At 39.2% G+C, this 23,119-nt stretch overlaps 1 protein-coding gene across 2 annotated transcripts in view; it reads left to right on the forward strand.

The window, feature by feature from the left end:
• The window catches only part of LOC126284228 (putative ATPase N2B), a 68,674-nt gene that overhangs the window by 7,348 nt on the left and 38,207 nt on the right, over positions 1–23,119 (forward strand). For both annotated transcript variants that reach the window (XM_049983003.1, XM_049983004.1), the window contains 2 exons: positions 12,638–12,879; positions 22,355–22,526. In XM_049983003.1, coding sequence (XP_049838960.1) covers positions 12,638–12,879; positions 22,355–22,526 — 414 coding nt within the window. The remainder of the gene's footprint in view (positions 1–12,637; positions 12,880–22,354; positions 22,527–23,119) is intronic.

Consider the following 23,119-nt stretch of genomic DNA (forward strand, 5'->3'; position numbering starts at 1 on the left):
AACTGTTGTCGATGTGACATTGTCTAAATATCTGTTCTCTGCAGTGAAGGCAGTCCTATATGGCGGCAGTTGTTTGTCAACAATTGCAGTGCTCTGGAGCGCACCCGTAATGTGGTATGTTGCACATGGAATGTCAGCATGCGCTGAGTCATTAGAATGAAAATGAGAGCGATGTAGGTAGTGGGGAACAGATGTGGTAATTATGACGATAAATAATCACTCACACTCCCGTCATTTACTATGAATACTTTTATTCTTTCAGCGTATACACGATTGTGTAGCATAGAGCATGTACTATGGAGAACTGATATGGCAAAGATAATGTTCTTGCTGTGGTAGGGCAGCGATATTACTGGGAGATGGAGCCAGTGGTTCTATGTCCCCACAGATGCGCTGCGTGCTTTTTTTCAATTCAGTGGAACCAGCTTTTTGTTCAGGGCCTCCATAGTAAATTAGAGTTAAAATGGAAGATAACTCAGCTGCTAGTTCTGTGTAGAATATGACAGGGATAGTATCAGGCCTTGGTTAATTGTAATGATTTTAAATTGCATTGCAGTGCCATACACAGGGTATTACAGAAGCATCTGATTCCATGCGTCTACTTTGAAACGACGCCATCAATATGGCGGAAATGGCTATTCGAGCGCATACGAAATGATGACAATGACATCACTACATACACACACTAACACACGGGCCAGAATTAAAAATGACATAATAACATCTCATCTAGAAATAAAATGAAACTAACAGGACAACCATGGAAAATTGGGGGTTAAGGCACGGACAAGCTAGGTATACAACAAGAAAAAAAGCACCACAGCATACCAAAATAAATAGTATAAAAAATTTTAATTTCAACATTTCACTACACCAACAAAACCACAGCAATTGGCATTTCCCTTGAGCTATCGATACCAAAAAGCCAACACCTACAGCTCCTAAAAGTGGAATTGGACATTTACCTTGACCTATATAGCTCAACCGCCACTATTGGTACCCAAAACCCAGCACCTTCAACACCAAAAAGTGGAACCAAATTCTCAATGTGTCAAAAAATCAAATACCCCACATTCACTAGATCAATTAAAACACAACAGACCTACCATAAATATACAACACACAGAAAAACACAATTTCTATAGAATAAAACCAAAACAAAAATGATTTTCCAACAAAAGCCTCTGGAAAAAAAAGAAACTACAACAACCACCTTAATAACTTACTGAAAACACTTCTTCTAACCACATTACAGCACCAACTACCTAAAGTAAAAAACCACGTTAGCACTATGACAACCAAAACCCAAATGAAATCAATACTACCGCATGTTAAACTCAGCATGTCCATGTCCACCCCCAGAGGGCACAATCAAATACAACAACACAACATCTACAAACACAACCAATTTGAAAACTCCTTGCCGTAGTGACATCGAACACCGCAATTACGTCATGGGACGAAGCAGACGGGTGGAATTGGATGCTTTAGCTGACCCCACACATACCACTCATCTTTGATGTTGCATGAGAAGTATGTTGGGTGCTGCTTCTGTTGTTTTATTAGTAAAAGAACTTCTAAGACCGAAGATTATCATCTCAACTTTTTGATCCCCCCCCCCCCAGTTTCATCTCCTGTGACATCCATAACCACCTGGACTCTTTTTACCTCTGATGTCACTGATGGCTTTTATGTATGACCAGAATTTCTCAGTGTTTTGTGTGAGGTCTTTTGGTAAGGTTCTGCCGTGGTGCTCACTGAATGATTCATATGTTGCGCTCTTGACAGCCAAATGTGTCATTCTGTGTCTCGTCTGTAGCCATAGGCTTTGTTTTAGACATATTAAGTCACTATTTCCTTATTAATTTCCATAAGATGACTATACTGTCGAGGGTCCTTCCCATCATTAACTAGGTACACATCTATTAAACTATTTTGTTAAACTTCAGCTACAGTTCTACATGCTCCTGGTGGGAGATAAATACGAGTACTTTGAGTTCCTCTTTGAGATATGACATGATTGCTTCTTTAAACCTAACTTATTAAAGATTTAAATATGTGTATTTAATTTAGCTGGTAACATTAAAGGCTTATGGTTACCATCCCTGCTTTAGGTATTACTAGATCAGTACTCTTATATCTCCAGCTATAATTAAATTCAATTACTTTTCGATAATAGGATAAAGGCTTTTAAAAGAATAATAGCAATATCAAACAATAGTAGTTACAATACCCTTTGTACCATAAACAATCAGAGTCAGGAAAATAATATATGGAAATTGTTTAGATAAAAGAATAATATATTTTATTCTCTTCATCTGTAAATGATAGGAATTAAATCTCGAATCTAATTAACAAAATATAGATAATTGATCATTTAGCATTGTTAGAAAGCTTATTTCTGCAATTTCAATAATAATGTGATTTTTGTGTGTTTAGAAAGTGTCTTAAATTTGTTTTAGCAAAGTAGGGAATATTGTAGAGTGTTTGATAATGTTGTTAAACTATTTCATATTATAAATTGTGTTTTGCATTATTATAACCAGTAGTACATTGTAGGAAGAGTATAAATACTCGGCCTCAAGTATTGTTTGGGCGGTGACAGATCTGTGCATACAGTTGAGATAAGTTCTTGGTGCATGATTTAGGTTTGGATTTACAGTAGTTGGACATTGTCTAAAGCAGCATATTAGAACAGTGCAGTGACAGATTATTTTGGAGTGTTAAACAGTTTGATTTAATATCGCAAAAGGCAGAATGGTATGTGACTTTATATTCGTACTTTGTTGAGTATTAGTGTTGAACAATGCAATGGACCTCCCACATGCATTTCTATCATATAACTGCATCTGGACTATTTAATATCGCCAGTGTAGTTTGTGCTACCATCCGTTAGCTGTAGTAGTAACAATGAGGCTTATTACACCAAAGATTGATCATGAGCTCATAAGATACAGGTTTTGAAGTGAATAAATTTACATACTTACTTTACTTCAGTTGTGGCCTATATCATTGTCGTGAAATCCATTGTGGTATCTTGTATTTATTGAAAAAGTATATTTTAGCTCATGTATGCAGTCATTGAGGGACACCGAAGGCAAGGTATTCACAGGTATTTAAACCATTTCTTAACTACTCACTAACTAGTGGGACATTACAAGCTGCCAAAAGCCTTGCCGCAGTGGTAACACCATTTCCCATCAGATCACCGAAGTTAAGTGCTGTCGGGACTGGCTAACACTTGGATGGGTGACTGTTTCGTCTGCCAAGTGCTGTTGACAAGCGGGTGCACGCAGCCTGTGTGAGGCAAATTGAGGAGCTACTTGATTAAGAAGTCGCAGCTCTGGTCACAAAAACTGACAATGGCTGGGAGAGCAGCAGAGACTGCATGCCCCTTTACATCCGCATACAATGATGCCTGTAGGCTGAGGATGACACAGCAGTCAGTCAGTACCGTTAGAGTCTTCCAAGGCCTTTTCGGGCAGAGTTATTTAATTTAGCTGCCTTTCATACTCTAGTTGTCAGTGTAGGTATAATTGCCTTTTGGTCACTGAGACCAGTTTCAAAACGGGCATTCTGGAAGAGCTTGGATATATTTGTTGCAATTAATTCTAATATATTTCCACCGGCCCATGGACCATGCCGTTGGTGGGGAGGCTTGCGTGCCTCAGCGATACAGATAGCCGTACCATAGGTGCAACCACAACAGAGGGGTATCTGTTGAGAGGCCAGACAAATGTGTGGTTCCTGAAGAGGGGCAGCAGCCTTTTCAGTAGTTGCAAGGGCAACAGTCTGGATGATTGACTGACCTGGCCTTGTAACAATAACCAAAACGGCCTTGCTGTGCTGGTACTGCGAACGGCTGAAAGCAAGGGGAAACTATGGCCGTAATTTTTCCCGAGGGCATGCAGCTTTACTGTATGATTAAATGATGATGGCGTCCTCTTGGGTAAAATATTCCGGAGGTAAATAGTCCCCCATTCGGATCTCCGGGCGGGGACTACTCAAGAGGATGTCATTATCAGGAGAAAGAAAACTGGCGTTCTATGGATCGAAGCGTGGAATGTCAGATCACTCAATCGGGCAGGTAGGTTAGAAAATTTAAAAAGGGAAATGGATAGGTTAAAGTTAGATATAGTGGGAATTAGTGAAGTTCGGTGGCAGGAGGAACAAGACTTCTGGTCAGGTGACTACAGGGTTATAAACACAAAATCCAATAGGGGTAATGCAGGAGTAGGTTTAATAATGAATAGGAAAATAGGAATGCGGGTAAGCTACTACAAACAGCATAGTGAAGGCATTATTGTGGCCAAGATAGATACGAAGCCCACACCTACTACAGTAGTACAAGTTTATATGACAACTAGCTCTGCAGATGACGAAGAAATTGATGAAATGTATGATGAAATAAAAGAAATTATTCAGATAGTGAAGGGTGACGAAAATTTAATAGTCATGGGTGACGCATTCGCTAGTAGGAAAAGGGAGGGAAGGAAACGTAGTAGGTGAATATGGATTGGGGGATAGAAATGAAAAAGGAAGCCGCCTGGTAGAATTTTGCACAGAGCACAACTTAATCATAGCTAACACTTGGTTTGAGAATCATGAAAGAAGGTTGTATACATGGAAGAACCCTGGAGATACTAAAAGGTATCAGATAGATTATATAATGGTATGACAGAGATTTAGGAACCAAGTTTTTAATTGTAAGACATTTCCAGGGGCAGATGTGGACTCTTACCACAATCTATTGGTTATGAACTGTAGATTAAAACTGAAGAAACTGCAAAAAGGTGGGAATTTAAGGAGATGGGACCTGGATAAACTGAAAGAACAAGAGGTTGTACAGAGTTTCAGAGAGAGCATAAGGGAACAATTGACAGTAATGGGGGATAGAAATACAGTAGAAGAAGAATGGGTAGCTTTGAGGGATGAAGTAGTGAAGGCAGCGGAGGATCAAGAAGGTAAAAAGACGAGGGCTGCTAGAAATCCTTGGGTAACAGAAGAAATATTTAACTTAATTGATGAAAGGAGAAAATATAAAAATGCAGTAAATGAAGCAGGCAAAAAGGAATACAAACGTCTCAAAAATGAGATCGACAGGAAGTGCAAAATGGCTAAGCAGGGATGGCAAGAGGACAAATGTAAGGATGTAGAGGCTTATTTCACTAGGGGTAAGATAGATACTGCCTACAGGAAAATTAAAGTGACTTTTGGAGATAAGAGAACCACTTGTATGAACATCAAGAGCTCAGATGGAAACCCAGTTCTAAGCAAAGAAGGGAAAGCAGAAAGGTGGAAGGAGTATATAGAGGATTTATACAAGGGCGATGTACTTGAGGACAATATTATGGAAATGGAGGAGGATGTGGGTGAGGATGAGATGGGAGATGCGATACTGCGTGAAGAGTTTGACAGAGAATTGAAAGACCTGAGTCGAAACAAAGCCCCCGGAGTAGACAACATTCCATTGGAACTACTGACGGCCTTGGGAGAGCCAGTCATGACAAAACTCTACCATCTGGTGAGCAAGATGTATGAAACAGGCGAAATACCCTCAGACTTCAAGAAGAATTTAATAATTCCAATCCCAAAGAAAGCAGGTGTTGACAGATGTGAAAATTACCGAACAATCAGTCTAATAAGCCGCAGCTGCAAAATACTAACACGAGTACTTTACAGACGAATGGAAATACTAGTAGAAGCCGACCTCGGGGAAGATCAGTTTGAATTCCGTAGAAATACTGGAACACGTGAGACAATACTGACCTTACGACTTATCTTAGAAGAAAGATTAAGGAAAGGCAAACCTACGTTTCTAGCATTTGTAGACTTAGAGAAAGCTTTTGACAATGTTGACTGGAATACTCTCTTTCAAATTCTGAAGGTGGCAGGGGTAAAATACAGGGAGCGAAAGGCTATTTACAATTTGTACAGAAACCAGATGGCAGTTATAAGAGTCGAGGGACATGAAAGGGAAGCAGTGGTTGGGAAAGGAGTGAGACAGGATTGTAGGCTCTCTCCGATGTTATCCAATCTGTATATTGAGCAAGCAGTAAAGGAAACAAAAGAAAAATTCGGAGTAGGTATTAAAATCCAGGGAGAAGAAATAAAAACTTTGAGGTTCGCCGATGACATTGTAATTCTGTCAGAGACAGCAAAGGACTTGGAAGATCAGTTGAACGGAATGGACAGTGTCTTGAAAGTAGGGTATAAGATGAACATCAACAAAAGCAAAACGAGGATAATGGAATGTAGTCATATTAAGTCGGGTGATGCTGAAGCAATTAGATTAGGAAATGAGACACTTGAAGTAGTAAAGGAGTTTTGCTATTTGGGGAGCAAAATAACTGATGATGGTTGAAGTAGAGAGGATATAAAATGTAGACTGGCAATGGCAAGGAAAGCGTTTCTGAAGAAGAGAAATTTGTTAACATCGAGTATATATTTAAGTGTCAGGAAGTCATTTCTGAAAGTATTTGTATGGAGTGTAGCCATGTAAGGAAGTGAAACATGGACAATAAATAGTTTGGACATGAAGAGAATAGAAGCTTTTGAAATGTGGTGCTACAGAAGAATGCTGGTAGGTTGCAGTAGGTACTGGGAGATGAAGAAGCTTGCACAGGATAGAGTGGCATGGAGAGCTGCATCAAACCAGTCTCAGGACTGAAGACCACAACAACAACAACAACGACAACAACATATTTCCACCATGAGTGGTCTCCTGAACTATCTGCTCTAGGTACATATACATCTACATACATAGTTTGCAAGCCACCGTACTGTGCATGACAGAGGGTATGTTGAACCATTACTAGTCATTTCCTTTCCTATTCCACTTGTAACTAGATTGAGGTAACAATGGCTGTCTGTATGCCTTCGTGCGAGTCCTAATTTCTCTTATCTTTCTTTGTGGTCCCTACACAAAATGTACATTGGCAACGGTAGGGCCATTCCACTGTCAGCTTCAAATGATGCTCTAAATTTTCTCAGTGGCATTCCTCAAAAAGAATGTTACCTTCCCTTGAGAGATTCCGATTTAAGTTCCCGAAGCATGTCTCTAATATGTGCGTGCTGTGGAACCTACCGGTAGCAAATCCAACAACCTGCCTCTGAGTTGCTTTGTTGTCTTCCTTTAATCTGACCCGGTGGGAATCCATAACACTCAAGCAGTGCTTAAAAATAGATCACACTAATGTCCTATGTGTGGTCTCCTTTACAGATGAACCACACTTTCCCAAAATTCTCTCAAAAAATCAACTCACCTTCCATAACACAATCCTGACCTGCTGGTTCCATTTCATATCAGTTGCAATGTTACACCCATGTATTCAAATGACGTGACTGTGTCAAGCAGGACACTACTAACGTTGTATCCAAATGTTACATGTTTGTTTTTTCTACTCTGTTGTATTAACTAAATTTAGATCTAGCTGCCATTGATCACATCAACTAGAAATTTTGTCCAAGTCATCTTGTATCCTCCTACAGTCACTCAACTGTGTCACCTTACCATACACCACAGCATCACCAGCAAACAGCCACAGATTGCTGCCCACCGTATCCACCAAATCATTTATGTGCACAGAGAGTGATAGCAGTCCTATTGCATTTCCCTTGGCACTCCTGATGTTACCCTTGTCTCTAATGAACACTCACTGCTGAGGATGACATACTGAGTTCTGTAACTTATGAAGTCTTCAAGCTCTACATCGTTACATTTGTCCTCTAGCCTTCGCTGCTTAGCCATTTTGCACTTCCTATCGATCTCATTTTTTGAGACGTTTGTATTCCTTTTTGCCTGCGTCACTTACTGCATTTTTGTTTTTTCTCCTTTCATCAATTAAATTCAATATATCTTCTGTTACCCAAGGATTTCTACTAGCCCTCATTTTTTACCTAGCTGCTTGATCCTCTGGCGCCTTCACTATTTCATCTTTCAAAGCTATCCATTCTTTTTCTACTGTATTTCTTTCCCCCATTCTTGCCAATCATTCCATAATGCTCTCCCGGAAACTCTGTACTACCTCTGGTTCTTTCAGTTTATCCAGGCCCCTTCTCCTTAAATTCCCTCCTTCCTGCAGTTTCTTCAGTTTTAATCTACAGTTCATAACCAATAGATTGTGGTCAGAGTCCACATCTGGTCCTGGAAATGTCTTACAATTTAAAACCAGGTTCCTAAATCTCTGTCTTACCATTGTATATAATCTATCTGAGTGTTTACATTTCCTTCTCTTCCTTTTCTTACTATCGAATTCCAGTCACCCATCTTAATCTTACTGAAACTTATTTTATGGCCTACAGCCATATTTGTTCTGTTCATATGATCCATCCTATGTTGAAGAACTTCTGGATCCATAGCTAAGAAAACAATGTCAGTGTGTGATTACATGCAAGATTTAAGTACTTATTATGTGTTTATTGAGGCGTTGATTGGTTTAAAAATTCACAAATAAGCTTTAAATTGTCACTGAACTTCTGGACAGTCTCTGTCCTTAGAGCAGACAGACGAAAGAAAGAAATAGAAACGACGCACACAGATGAATGCTAAAACCATACTGGAGAGTCTTTACTGTGAAAGAATAATTTCTTTGAACAATGACTGTGTACATACATAAATCAGTTGATAACGCTCCAGTTTAGAAATATTTGAAAATGGCTAAGAGACTACAAGCAGTTCAAGGACTCCAAACAAAACATGATTTTGGTCATACAGATTCCAGTCTGTTGGGAGGCATACTTGTCTGTCTAAACTGGAGAAGATTGCGGTTTTAGATTCAAATTCATCCACAAAAACAAGCCAAAATACAGTTACATAGTCAATAATTTCCACCCCTCATATATCACAGCTACTGGAGGTGACCTTAAACGAAGCACTTTGTGTGTGTGTGTGTGTGTGTGTGTGTGTGTGTGTGTGTGTGTGTTTTGTTCGAGTTCAAGCTGGAGAGCAGGAAATTGGTTTACATTTATAATAAAATATAATATGGACTGGGGGCAAGGAATGAAAGGGGAAGCCGCTCAGTAGAATTTTGTACAGAGTATAACTTAATCATTGCTAACAGTTGGTTTAAGAATAATGAAACAAGGGTGTATACGTGGAAGAGGCCAGGAGACACTGGAAGGTTTCAGATAGATTATATACAAAGGTAAGACAGAGATTTAGGAACCAGAACCAGATGTGGACTCTGACCACAATTTATTGCATAAGAACTGTAGATTAAAACTGAAGAAACTGCAGAAAGGTAGGAATTTAAGGTGGTGGGGCCTTTATAAACTGAAAGAACCAGAGGTTATAGAGAGTTTCAGATAGAGAGAGAGTATTAGGGTACGATTGACAAGAACAGGGGAAAGAAATACAGTAGAATAATGGGTGGCTTTGAGAGATGGAATAGTGAAAGCAGCAGAGGATCAAGTAGGTAAAAAGACGAGGGCTGCTAGAAATCCTTGGGTAACAGAAGATATGTTGAATTTAATTGATGAAAGGAGAAAATATAAAAACATAGTAAATGAAGCAGGTGAAAAGGAATACAAACATCTCAAAAATGAGATCGACAGGAAGAGCAAAATGGCTAAGCAAGAATGGCTAGAGGGCAAATGTAAGGATGTAGAAGCATGTATCACTAGGGGTAAGATAGATACTGCCTACAGGAAAATTAAAGAGACCTTTAGAGAAAAGAGAACCATCTGTATGAATATCAAGAGCTCAGCTGGACAACCCTTCCTAAGCAAAGAAGGGAAAGCAGAAAGGTGGAAGGAATATATAAAAGGTCTATACAAGGGCTATGTACTTGAAGGCAATATTATGGAAATGGAAGAGGATGTAGATGAAGATGAAATGGCGGAGACGATACTGTATGAAGAATTTGACAGAGCTCTAAAAGACCTAAGTCGAAAGAAGGCCCCGAGAGTATACAACATTATGTTAGAACGACTGATAGCCTTGGTAGAGGCAGCCTTGATAAAACTGTTCCATCTGGTGAGCAAGATGTATGAGAGAGGCGAAATACCCCCAGACTTCAAGAAAAATGTAATACTTCCAGTTCCAAAGAATGCAGGCATTGACAGGTGTGCAAGTTACCAAACTATCAGTTTAATAAGTCACGGCAACAAAATACTATCGCAAATTCTTTACAGACAAATGGAAAAACTGGTCAATGCTGCCCTTGAGGAGGATCAGTTTGAATTCCATAGAAATGTTGGAACACGCAAGGCAATACTTACCCTATGACTTATCTTAGAAGACATGCTGAGAATAGGCAAAGCTATGTTTCTAGCATTTGTAGACTTAGAGAAAGCTTTTGACAATGTTGACCGGAATACTGTCTTTCAAATTTTGAAGGTGGCAGGGGCGAAATACAGGGAGCAAAATGCTATTTACAATTTGTACAGAAACCAGATGGCAGTTACAAGAGTCGAGGGGCATGAAAGGGAAGCAGTGGTTGAGGAGGGTGTGAGACCAGTTTGTTGCCTATCCCCGATGTTATTCAATCTGTATATTGAGCAAGAATTAAAGGAAACAAAAGAAAAATTTGGAGTAGGAATTAAAATCTATGGTCAAGAAATAAAAACTTTGAGGTTTGCCGACGACATTGTAATTCTGTCAGAGACAGCAAAGGGCATGGAAGAACAGTTGAACGGAATGCACATTGTCTTGAAGGAGGTTATAAGATGAGCATCAACAAAAGCAAAACAGGGATAATGGAATGTAGTAGAATTAAATCAGGTGATGCAGAGGGTATTAGATTAGATCAGACAATGAGACACTTAAAGTAGTAAAGGAGTTTTGCTATTTGGGGAGCAAAATAACTGATGATGGTCGAAGTAGAGAGAATATAAAATGTAGACTGGCTATGGCAAGGAAAACATTTCTGAAGAAGAGAAATTTTGTAACATCGAGTATAGATTTAAATGTCAGGAAGTTTTTTCTGAAAATATTTATATGGAGTGTAGCCATGTACGTAAGTGAGGCATGGACGATAAGCAGCTTATACAAGAAGAGAATAGAAGCTTTTGAAATGTGGTGCTACAGAACAATGCTGAATGGGTAGATCATGTAGCTAATGAAGAGGTACTGAAAAGAATTCAAGAGAAGAGGAATTTGTGGCACAACTTGACTAGAAGGAGGGGTTGGTTGATAGGACATGTTCTGAGGCATCAAGGGATCACCAATTTAGTTCTGGGGGGAAGCGTGGATGGTAAAAATCGTAGAGGAAGACAAAGAGATGAATGTGCTATGCAGATTCAGAGGGATGTAGGTTGCAGCAGTTTTCAGAGATGAAGAGGTTTGCACAGGATAGAGTAGCATGGGGAACTGTATCAAACCAATCTCTTGACTGAAGACCACAACAACAATAATTATGGGTATTTGATTTAGTGTTTTTGGTTACTTAAATTGGCTTTCAAATCACCTACATGATAATGTGTACCTCAATTCATTTATGTTGTTGCATGCAAATTTAGAAGCACCAAAGTATTCATTATATGTGTGATTATCACACGTCTACATCTACCTCCACAAATCACGTTATGGTGTGTGGTAGAAGGTACTTTGTGTACCTTTGTCTCCCCCCCCCCCCTTTCTTGTCTATTGTGTATGGTTCACATGTAGAATGACTGCTTGTAAGTCTCTGTGTGGGCTTCGACTTTTCTAATTTTGTGTTGATGGTCTTCTTTCAAGATATACTTTTAGAACGAAGCAATATACTGCTTGACTCTTTTAGGAACCTATGCTCTCAGAACTTTTAACATTAAAGCATACCATGATACACACCTGTAAGAAATATTGATTACACCTATAAAATTGTTAAAATGTTTTAAATTTCATTAAGGAGTAAAGGTAACAACTCACTAAATAGTAGAGGTACTTGTTGTTCAAAAGCCAGATAAACAATATTGAGAACTTCCCTAGGTTTAGAATGAATCCTTTTTCGTGGCTCATAGAAAACACACACACACACACACACACACACACACACACGTACACGTACACCTACATGGACAACATTATGGCTGCTGATTTCATGGAGTCATCTGATTTCATTGTGCTGGCACCTAGACGTGGCAGGCAGGTGTTTTTTTTTGTGTGTGTGTGTGGGGGGGGGGGGTGGGGCAAGGTGTTGTTGGAGTGGGTGAGGGAGCAGAGGATATGGGGAACAGATGGGAGTATTGGGGAAATGTGCATGACTGTTGGGAAGGAAGGGTAACAGGATGCATTGGATTGGGGAAATGTGGCTGGGATGGAAGGGCAACAGGATGCATTGGATAAAAATATGCAGGTAGAGTTTTGTGTAATGCACGCAGACTTTGAGTAGTTAGTTGGGGGTGGAGTGGGGTGGGAGGGGGGGGGGCAGCTGGAACAGCAGAGGGGGAGACTGTGAGGAGGAAGATGTGGCTGCAGGATAAGTGAAGTTAGTGTCCTGGGAAAGGGGTCTAGTGGAAATTGAGGATAGGAGGATTTTCGTAACACAGTGGAACTGGGGTTGGGAGGAAGGGATCACATATTTGTTTACCGCCTCCAGTATGAACAATTTAAAATCAGTGTTATCTTTTTTTGAAGTTATTTCTATTTTTCGCTTACCTTTATTTAAGTGACCTGTAATCTGTATTTGTTGGTGTAACTCTGTCATTACATTTTCAGGTTACTGATGTAGGTGATGCAATGATACTCAAGCGGCTGTTTGTAGAACTTTTCAACAACGGTGTAGTGGTTGTTGCAACAAGTAACAGAGCTCCTGATGATCTCTACAAGAACGGTCTTCAGAGATCGAATTTTGTACCCTTCATTGGTGTACTGAAAGAACGCTGTGAAATAGCAAATCTTGATTCTGGAGTGGACTATCGTCTGAAATCAATTGCTGACAAAGAAAAAACATACTTTGTGTAAGTGTGAAAACTCCCATTCCATAACCATGTTTAAAAAATTATTAGGCTAATAATAACACTACAGTGGTTTGAGGAGCATGATAGTGAACTCAAATAGATAGTCTTGGCCACCAAATTTGTCCGATCTGAACCTGGTGGAACAACTCTGGGACACTACCATGTGACAGCTAAGTGCCTGCAAACCAGTGGTTCATAATTTAAGGGAATTGTGTGACCTGCCTGTAGGCATCTGATGCCACATTCCTATCAAAACCAATAAAGCACTTGTCAAATCTGTGCCATACAGAATTGCTGCTGTGTTGTGTTCCAGAAATGGACCACACTATTAATTAAGTTGTCATTGTGTTTTGGCTTGTCAGTGTATATTCTTAGGTCATGTTACTTGATTCTTTCACCACTGTTTTGTATTAGGTTGGTGCACAAGTTCATAAGTTCCGTAAGTTTAATAAACACAACACGTACACATAACAGATACTTTTGTTATTACTAACATATTCTTCTTCACTATTTACAACAGTCTTCCAATGCTGTGGTAACTTTTCAATTCCTCAGCTGTAGAGATCACATAGTTTTGAGACGAAGAACTTGTCAAACTATGTTCAGAGTGCATTTTCATATGGAAAGGTAGTTCCTTGAAGGTTGTTTGATTGAGAGCAGAAAAAATGAAAATTGGAGGTCACAAGATCGGGTAAATGGAAATACTGTGTGGCTAGGACCTCTCGTCAGGTAGACTGTTCACCTGGTGCAAGACTTTCGAGTTGACGCCACTTCTGGTGACTTGCGTATCAATGGGAATGAAACGATGATGATAAGGACAACACAACATCCAGTCCCTGAATGGAGAAAATCTCGACCCAGCCGGGAATTGAACCCGGGTCGTTAGGTATGACATTCTGTTGAGTTGACCACTCAGCTACCAGGGGTGGACGCAAGATCAGGTGAAAAAATTGGGTGCTGAATTACGGCAAAACGTGGGCAGACATTATTGTGGAGTAGTACTGCTTCATGCAGCCTTCCTGGTTGTTGTTCTTGGATTGCATCTGTATGACTTCTCAGGTGTTGTCAATAAATGTCAGCATTGATTGCTACATCACAGAGAAGCAGTTCATAGCACACCACCCAGTCACTGACCCACCAGATGCATAACATTATCTTTTGTTGATGCATACAAGTCTTTGTGCAGGTCGTTGCTGCTTTGTTTGGGCTCAACCATTCCTCTCTTTTCCTTATGTTAACATGAAGACACCAATTCTCATCATCAGTATGGGTACAGAGTAGAAATGATTGGTGTTGTTCACAAGCCAGCTGATGATGAGCAGGAAGAGATGCACATATGGTTAGCTGCTGATTTTTGTGATTTTGGCTTGGAGCATGCGATTCCCATACAGCTGATTTTGAAACCTTCCCCACTGCACGCTATTTTGCATGATAGTGGAATGATCACAGTTCATTACATTTGCCAGTTCTCGAGTACACTGACATGGGTCATTGTAAATTAGTGCATTTACACAACCTTCACTAAATCCTGAAGGTCTTCCTGAATGTGGAGAGTCTAAACAATCCTCCTGAAAATGATAAAACCATTTTCTTGCTCACTCTGTCCTATACACGGCACAAATGTTTCTGGCTGCCTCAGTTGCTGTCACCCCTCTATTGAACTCAAACAGCAGAATATGCCTGAAATGTTCAAAATTTTTTATCACCCACAGCTCCACTCACTGTCTCCAAATGATAATATGTGAAATCAAATAGCAGCAGTGAATTACAAGTATAAATGACACTTGGTAAATAAACTCGTAGAAACTGGACTGCCGACATGCAAAATAAAAACATTACGGACTTACGCACCAACCTAATAGAAACATTTCATATTTACAAAACGGGTTGTGGAGGGGGGGCTAAATGTTGTACAGTAGAACTACATGTTTTATATTCTTTTTGTATAAACACAAGATCTGGAAATCAGGGAATATCAAATGTGTCAGTAAAATGAGGGAAAAATCAGGGGATTTGAAGAAAACACTGGAAAAATTAATTTTTCGCCCCAGTAAATGAAATGTTTTGTTTACTGAGAAGTCATACATCGTCACTGGCTGGGCGCAACTGAGTACATGTGACACTTCCCTACTCCCTCATTCTTACTTCTTCTCCCCTTCCTACTATTCCCCTCTGCTTGCAGTTAGTGCTGCCACCCTTTTTTGCCACTAGCCTTCAGCTGCTGATGAGAGTCAGTGAGGCTTGAGGAGTGGTTTTGTTTGGGTCTGATTCTCGGAGATTGACACAGCAACCGGAGACAGAAGTCATGTGCATGAGTTTTCTGAGTGACTGTATGAATCTATGTGTGCTCTCGTTTTCTGACAAAGGATATGGCCGAAAATTTAATTGTGTGAGTATGATTCTCTTTTCTACGTGCCTGTCTGTGGCTCAGCGATCATCTTTACAGTGAGTTGCCACCTGTCACCATCATTATTATTGATTCTCTGAGAGTACTTGCACAAGTTACCTGTCACACTTAACCACTTTGGTCTCATTTCATTGAGATGGTGTCTGTGACACGTGAATAGCTGGCCATGTGAGTAGATTTAGGCACATTAGAAGCAATACTCAGCTTACAATTAACTCTTGACAAATGGCTAACAAAGGCTCAAGACGTGCATATTGCCTTCATCAACTTGGTAAAAGACTTTGACAAATATCTCAGGAAAGTGTGGTGCTGTACAGAAGCGAAATGTGGACACAAAGTGATAGGTTGAGACGTGGAACTAGTGCAGAATTCTCAAGATTTCATTGGTAGGGAAGGAATCAAATGAAGAAGTGCTCCACAGAATGTGGGAAGAGAAGCCATCTCTCTCACAAGGGGCAGCCATCTGCTGGGACATGATGGTATCATTAACAGTATCACTGAGAGGACAATAGAAATGAAGAACACAAGAGACTAGAGTACATCAACAATATCATGGAGAATACCAGCTGCACCACCCATACTGTCAAGAGAAAGGCCAATGACAGACATTTGTGACAAGCTACTGCTAACCAACCTGTGGTTGAGGGCGTAAGAAGATGACTTGTGCTGGTATGTGAGACCTTGATTTGAAATACAGTCCTTTTTTCCTCAAATATTTTGATTATTATTATTATTATTATTATTATTATTATTATTATTATTTGCATTTTATGACATTCTTTGGACCACTCTAACCAACTTTATACAAAAAGTTTTTCAGTTTCCTGTCAGCCCAGTACTTCTTCATTCTCTTGGATCTCATCCTTCTTTCTTAATTGGAAATCACCCTTCCTATTGTCTGCGTATTGATTCTCGTTTGCAGTCTGGTTTGTTTGTCTGTGAGTTTCCTAATTTTGTCAGTTTTGTATCTTATGTCTTCCAGTGTAATCTGTAGCTGAAACCATATCTTCCTGGACTTCTGTAATCCACGTAATGTTGCACTTACTATTCCACAATTTTTCTATTATTCTTCTGTTCTTTGATGTTCTAATTAGATGTCCGAAAAATTAAATGCAGCAAGGTGATTTTGAACGGTTTTGTCGTTATTTTGGTTATAACTTTTGTATATATTGGTAGATTAAATTGATTGTTATGGAAGTGGTAGGGTATATGTGTAACGAATAAAATATCCCCGAACCAGAAAGTGTATGTGTAGGTATATTTATCTGAGGCAGTTAAATAGTGTCCAAAGTCACTCCATGGATTGGGGCGATTTCGGACACATGTGTTTTTTAAATGTGTGTCGAAAGTTAAAGTATATAGAGGGCAAATTCGGACAGTTACTGCCTTTTTTAAAAAAAATTCTGCCTGCTTTTTATTTGATTTTGGTGACATTTTACACATTTTAAGGGAGCTCTTTGTTGCGAATAAGTGATATGGAATGATATAATGAATTTTATATATTACAGATAAGTTTTTATTTTGCAAGAATTTAAATAAACAGTCTCTTTGTTCACTTCTGCATGAGCTCATTTAATATTTTCACTTAAGCGAATGGAAAGATCATCTGACTGTCGTTTGAGGAATAAATGCACCCATTCTTCTCCTGGCAAGATATTATGAAATTTCTTCTCTTTTTGGCTAGATTTATCAAGGTAGCTTTTAACTAAATATCTAATATCCAATTTAGTGAAGGGAAATCCCCAATGTGCAGCCCTCAAGATATCTTGCTTCAACATTTATATAACTTCTTTATTTAGCACTGGCTGTCCTCCCACTTTTTTCAGATGTGCTTCCTGCACTTTATTTTGTAGGGTTGATTTAGGTATACCATACAAATCGCATGCTTTTCTGTATGCTAATTTACCACTCTGTATATCACAAACAGCTTTATCTAAAAGTTCCGGTTCATGATTGCACCATACTGTAGCATCTTTCCTGCTCTTATACGTTCTTGGCATTGTCCGGAATCACCCCACACAGGACACAGTTTTACAAAAACCTTCTTATTTTATAACCTTGCACGAGAAACTCGACAAACTTGTACAGAAATTGTCTCAATGCTGTTAGCTACTGAGCGCGTCGACAATTACCGTTACAATAACTTCCCACTTGGAGCAACAATAGAAAGTTTCCACTTTACGAAAATGCATGGATTTTTAACACTGAGACTGTTCGTCAATTATTCACCTAGGGAAACAATTGATGCAAAATAATAGTTGTGAAAAGTGATAAATGGAATCTTGCGCATAAAATAATTGGTGCATGGATGTTAAAATAAGTAACTATTTGTTTCTATGCAGTAGCAAAGAGCAAATAAGCCATACTGTCCGAATTCACCCCAGTGTCCAAAATCACCCGTTTGGTGGTACATGGGATTTTAGGGAAATGTGCATGTAGATGTCAAGTATGAGATGCCATTTCTTTGCAATCTGTATTACTGAATGAGATAGTGCAGTGATAAGGTCTCTGGAGCTACATTCAAGAGGCTCTGGATTCAAATTCCTATACTATCATTTGAATCTGGTTTTTCATGGTGTCTCTGAATTGCTGAAGTTAAATGCTGTAATAGTTCTAAGGAAAAGGATACTGTCACTTTCGTACCACATCTTGAGCTTGTGCTGCATCTCTAATGACTTCATTGCCAATGGTGCATTAAACCCTCATCTTTCTTCCTTCTCCTTACACCTTACAGGCTATCATGTTGCAGTTGAGTCAAGGAATTTTTTTGGGGGGGGGGGGGCGGGGCTGGGGGGGGGGGAAGTGCTGTTTCCGTGGTATAATTTATACCATCCATCCACTCTGGTATGATTTAGCTACCTTCACATGTCTCTGAAAGGGGCACTGTCCATTATATCATGAGATGATACTCTGCTGAGAGGAGCTCCCAATATGTAATGCTTGTGGCTTATGGATAAATCTGTTCAGTTTTTAACAAGAGATAAGAGGGGACATACCCACAATTTTCGTTAATGATGAGTGTGATGAAAAATTTTAAAATATTATGTGTTGCATGGACTGCACCCTATGCTTCTAGTTGAGAGAGGGGCAGGGGGGGGGGGGGGGGTTCATGATTATTGTTAATTAATAATGTAATGTAACTATACCATAAGTTCTTTATGTTTTATCTTTTTAGTGTTGCTAAATGCATAATCATCGATGAAGATGTCATCAGCATCACTGGCTGGCCATTTGCATCTTAGATGCTAAGCAATTATGTTGTACAGTATTCATTTGAATTGGAGAGCAGTCTACCTCAAGATATGATTTTTATGATCTTAAATGTTATTTCCATCATTATTACAATACCAGTATAGAATCTTCTGTGTATTATTTCATCTGTTTCCTTCCCTTGCAGTCTCAAAGCAATGAAACAGTAGCAAATAACTAGAAGCTTGAAGGAAAGGGTAAAAGGGAGAGTTGAAGCTAGTAACCAATAAATATTTTAAAAATTCAGTATGGTTTTATGTCACTGTTAAAATCAAAATCTTGCCAAAAGGGCCTTGAATCACAGTCCCTTAAATCAATCGGCATTTAAGTGTATCAGTCTTGGGGACATGAGAAGCTTGTAGATCTGGTGTGTTCCTCTTTTATAGTCTTGTTATTATGTCTGCTTGATTATGGGTGGACAGGGCAGATAACAACTAAAAGTTCATAACTCAATACATAATGTGAAGTAGAGTACAGACAGTGATTGTTGGTATAATTAACAGTTTATTACATACACATCCAATATAATCCAACTATTTCCTGCCAAACTCTTGCTGCATGTAGATGAGCCAACATTACCTGGTGGTGGCAAGGTTGTGTATTGGAATAGCAGTCTATAATTACAAGGGTGATTTGAAAAGTTCTCGGAATCACCATGAGAGATCAGCGCTAGTGCAACGAGTAGTTCATGCGATATTCACTGGACTGTTGCCTGTAAGCACATGTCACATCAGTGCTCTTGGAAGAGAGCTGTGGCAGTGACATGGCTCTGTTGTTCCTGCATAGTGTTTTGCGAAGTTGGAAAAAAATCAAGATTTGAGCAGTGATAAAGTACTTCGTAAAGGAAATATGAAAGCAAAGGACATTTATGCTGATTTCCAGAATACACCGGGGGACTCCACTCCTTCATATTCAGCCATTGCCAAGTGGAAAAATTAATTTAAATTTGGTAGGGAGAGCTTAGATGGTGATCCGCGCAATGGTCAGCCAAGATGTGTTACTACTCCAGAAATCATTGCAAAAGTGCACAAAATGGTCATTGAGGATCACCGATTGAAAGTGCGTGAAATTGCTCACCCTTGTCAGATGTCATCTGGAAGAGTATATCACATTTCAAGTGAAGAATTAGAAATGAAAAAAATTATCTGCAAGATGGGAGCGGCAACTCTTGATGCTGGATCAAAAGCGTATGAGAATGGACATATCGTAACAATGTTTGGCCCATTTTAATGAGAAACAAACAAGATTTTTTTTACCGGTTTGTGACTGCAGATGAAACTTGGGTGCACTACTATATCTGAGAGACTAAACAACAGTCAAAGCAGTACTGGTTCTCAACCACCAAAGTAAGCAAAGACAATTCCTATGGCAGGGAAGGTCATGGCATCAGTGTTCTAGGATGCGAAGGGGATTCTGTTTCTAGATTATCTCCCCACTGGGCAAACAATTACTGGAGAATACTATGCTAACTTCCTGGACCAATTCCAACAAAAGATATGTGAAGAAAGGGCAGGTTTAGGAGGGAAGAAAGTCATCTTCCATCAAGACAATGTGCACCTGCACACGTGCTGTCGCCATGGCAGAATCACATGTGCTAAGGTATCAATTGTTGCCACACCTCTGCCTTATTCACCTGATATGGCACTGTCGGATTTTCATTTCTTCCCAAAACTGAAAATTTTTCTTGGTGGACGAAGATTCACTTCAAACGGAGAATTCATAGCCAGAGTTGACAACTATTTTGCAGCCCTGGAGGAAACTCATTTTCGAGATGGGCCCAAGGTACTGCAACATCGCTGGACCAAGTGCATTAATCTACAAGGAGACTATGTTGAAAAGTAAAAAAAACTTTTTTCTGTTCCGTTCCAAGAACTTCTCAAACCACCCTCATATTTTCATTTGTGCAATGTGAAGTGTACCTCTAATTAACTGGACTAATACCTCTAAGTATTGGATGCAGTTCACCATAAAGGAACCAAGCTGGCCACAAGAATATTTAGGCACAATCCTATTCCCATTCATTTCGTACAAATAAATGTGCTGTCAGCTCTTTGTGGGCCCAGTATCATTCAAATTTTGTTTTCTATTACAAGTACCTAAAGGGCACACTATTGCTTGTCCATTCATGGAATGACATTTTAATGGTCATTTGTTGTGAGAACCTTTGCAGTTCCCGCAAAGCTAACTACTGGGCCCATTTCACTTAATGATCCTTAAACACAAAGCTGTGTGTGACCTTAAGGCCTCTGAGAATATTATGTATGATCAAGAAAGATTGTTTGTCATTTGTTCCAGTTCCTTTTGTGCCTTCCAACATTTGCTTCAGCAAATGTGCCTAGCTGACAATTCCTCCGCCCCAAAGTGCAGAAAAGACTGTGTAGGTTTACTGGCCACCAAAACACATTGGAATTAGGGGAAATGAAACATCTGATGAAGAAATGTGGGGGCTTGTATGGGACACAGTGTCAAATGTAATGCCCGTTCCTTACTGCCTGTCGTCTAGTTGAATCAGAAAGTATTGTGCCATTGAAAGGAAGAGTAGCCGAAAGTGAGACACAGAGGATGTGGCCAGTGAAAGTAATTTGCATCTTTGGCATATGTCCTTCCATTCAGTGTGATTGGATGAGGTAGGTTTGGTCCATCTACATGTAATACATTTTTCTCTAGTTTTGGAACACCTAAATGCAACACATTTTTCTCTCTCAGTTTTAAACATGGCTGTGATACAACACCCATACAAGAATATGTTAGATATAAAACAAACAACCAGGTTTCAACACCAATTATTGGTGTCATCAGAAAATCCACAAGTATCTAAACAGATTGTAAATAATCATTAACGTAGAGAAAAACTAGGGAATAAACAGTTTCTATTCTGAACAGATTTATAAGAAATCAGTACTTGCATGCAGTTATTGAAGAACAAAAAGGACGGGATTCCATCAATTAAATTATTTAGATTTAACATTATCAGTCATTTGCAAAAAAATTTCTTCCAGTATTTTTCGCAAAGAAACCTACATTGATCAAATAGTGCTCTCCTGTTCAACACACCCTCATTCTCACAAAATAGCCTTTTTCATTTTTCCATGCATGGAGCTGTTTCTACCCTGTTAGTTGGCAAATATCTTGAAGCTGAGGTTAATTTGATTAAAACTGTTGCAGTTAATAATGGATATGAGTCAACTGTAGGGGATAACATTTTCAAAAATAAGAGTGAGATGCATTCAGCAATGTGACATGTCACCAGGAATTCTATTTTAAACCGTAGGTCTCCTTTCACCGGTTGGATAACTGGGGTAGATTTGGGGCACACAAGTCACTGAAGTGACATCAAATTGGAAGATATACACCCCAGCCACTGAGCCACATGAAATTATTATTATTATTATTATTATTATTATTATTATTATTATTTGTGTTGAAATAATCTAATGCTAAGTAATTTTATGTTGAAACTTCCTGGCAGATTAAAACTGTGACCAAGACACAAACTCAGTACCTTTGCCTTTTGTCGGCAAGAGCACTAGCCTGCAAAAGGCAAAGGTCCTGAGTTTGATTCTTGGTATGGTACACAGTTCTAATCTGCCAGGAACTTTCATATCAGTTCACACTCTACTGTAGTGAAAATTGCATTCTGAATTTCAATTTTGGATAATGTCCACAGACAAAATGCATGATGATTAAAAACAGGTAGACTGGCTTTCTGTTTCCCAAGAAGATTTTCCTGTATTTTTATCTTGCATGTGCACAACACTGTTCTCATTAACATAGACTGTAATGTAATCTCTATTCAGCAATTGATATTCTTCATTCCAGGAAAACTGAGTGTGATGCAAACAAACAGCTGGATATTATTTTCAAACTACTATGTTCACAAGAAAATGATATAATCCGTCCACGAACACTTACAATACTGGGTCGAAATGTGACATTCAGCAAAACTTGTGGACAAGTGATCGACTGCACATTCAGCGAATTGTGTGATCGAGTAAGACTACATGACAAACATAATTATGAGGGCTGTTCGGACAGTAAGTTCTAGTGCTGTCTAGTGTATGGAGGTGTCGAGGTAGCAAAGTGATTTCAGCATTACTGTGTCATCCGGTTCGGTACAGGTCTGGCAGTGCTGCAGAAACATTGTTGATCAGTTGTTTGTGCCATAACTGTGAACAAAAATGGCTGCTATCATTGTAAATCCTGCCATCTGTGAATTATTTGCTGTAACCAATCTGAGTGCATGACAGCTGTAGACATTCATGATGAACTTTGTGCAGTATACAGAGAGAATGTGATGCATGATAGGGCTGTAAGAAAATAATGCTATTTATTTTGAAAAGTTTGAATGAATGCCCATTGTGAAGAAAGAAGTGTACAAACCATCCGTTACAAATGAATGCATTGCAACCGTTATGGCAGAATTAGAAAAAACTTGTTGATTTATAATTATAACTTTCCTTTAGATATGGTGGACAGTGTTGTATAAGCTGGTGATGGGGTTCCAAGCTTCTGACCAATGAGTATGAAACAGACTTTGGCTGCTGTGTTAACATTTCTGATGCTGTATGATGCAGAAGGAGATAA

The sequence above is a fragment of the Schistocerca gregaria genome, chromosome 8, assembly GCF_023897955.1.
Source record: "Schistocerca gregaria isolate iqSchGreg1 chromosome 8, iqSchGreg1.2, whole genome shotgun sequence".
In the NCBI taxonomy this organism is placed as follows: Eukaryota; Metazoa; Arthropoda; class Insecta; order Orthoptera; family Acrididae; genus Schistocerca; species Schistocerca gregaria.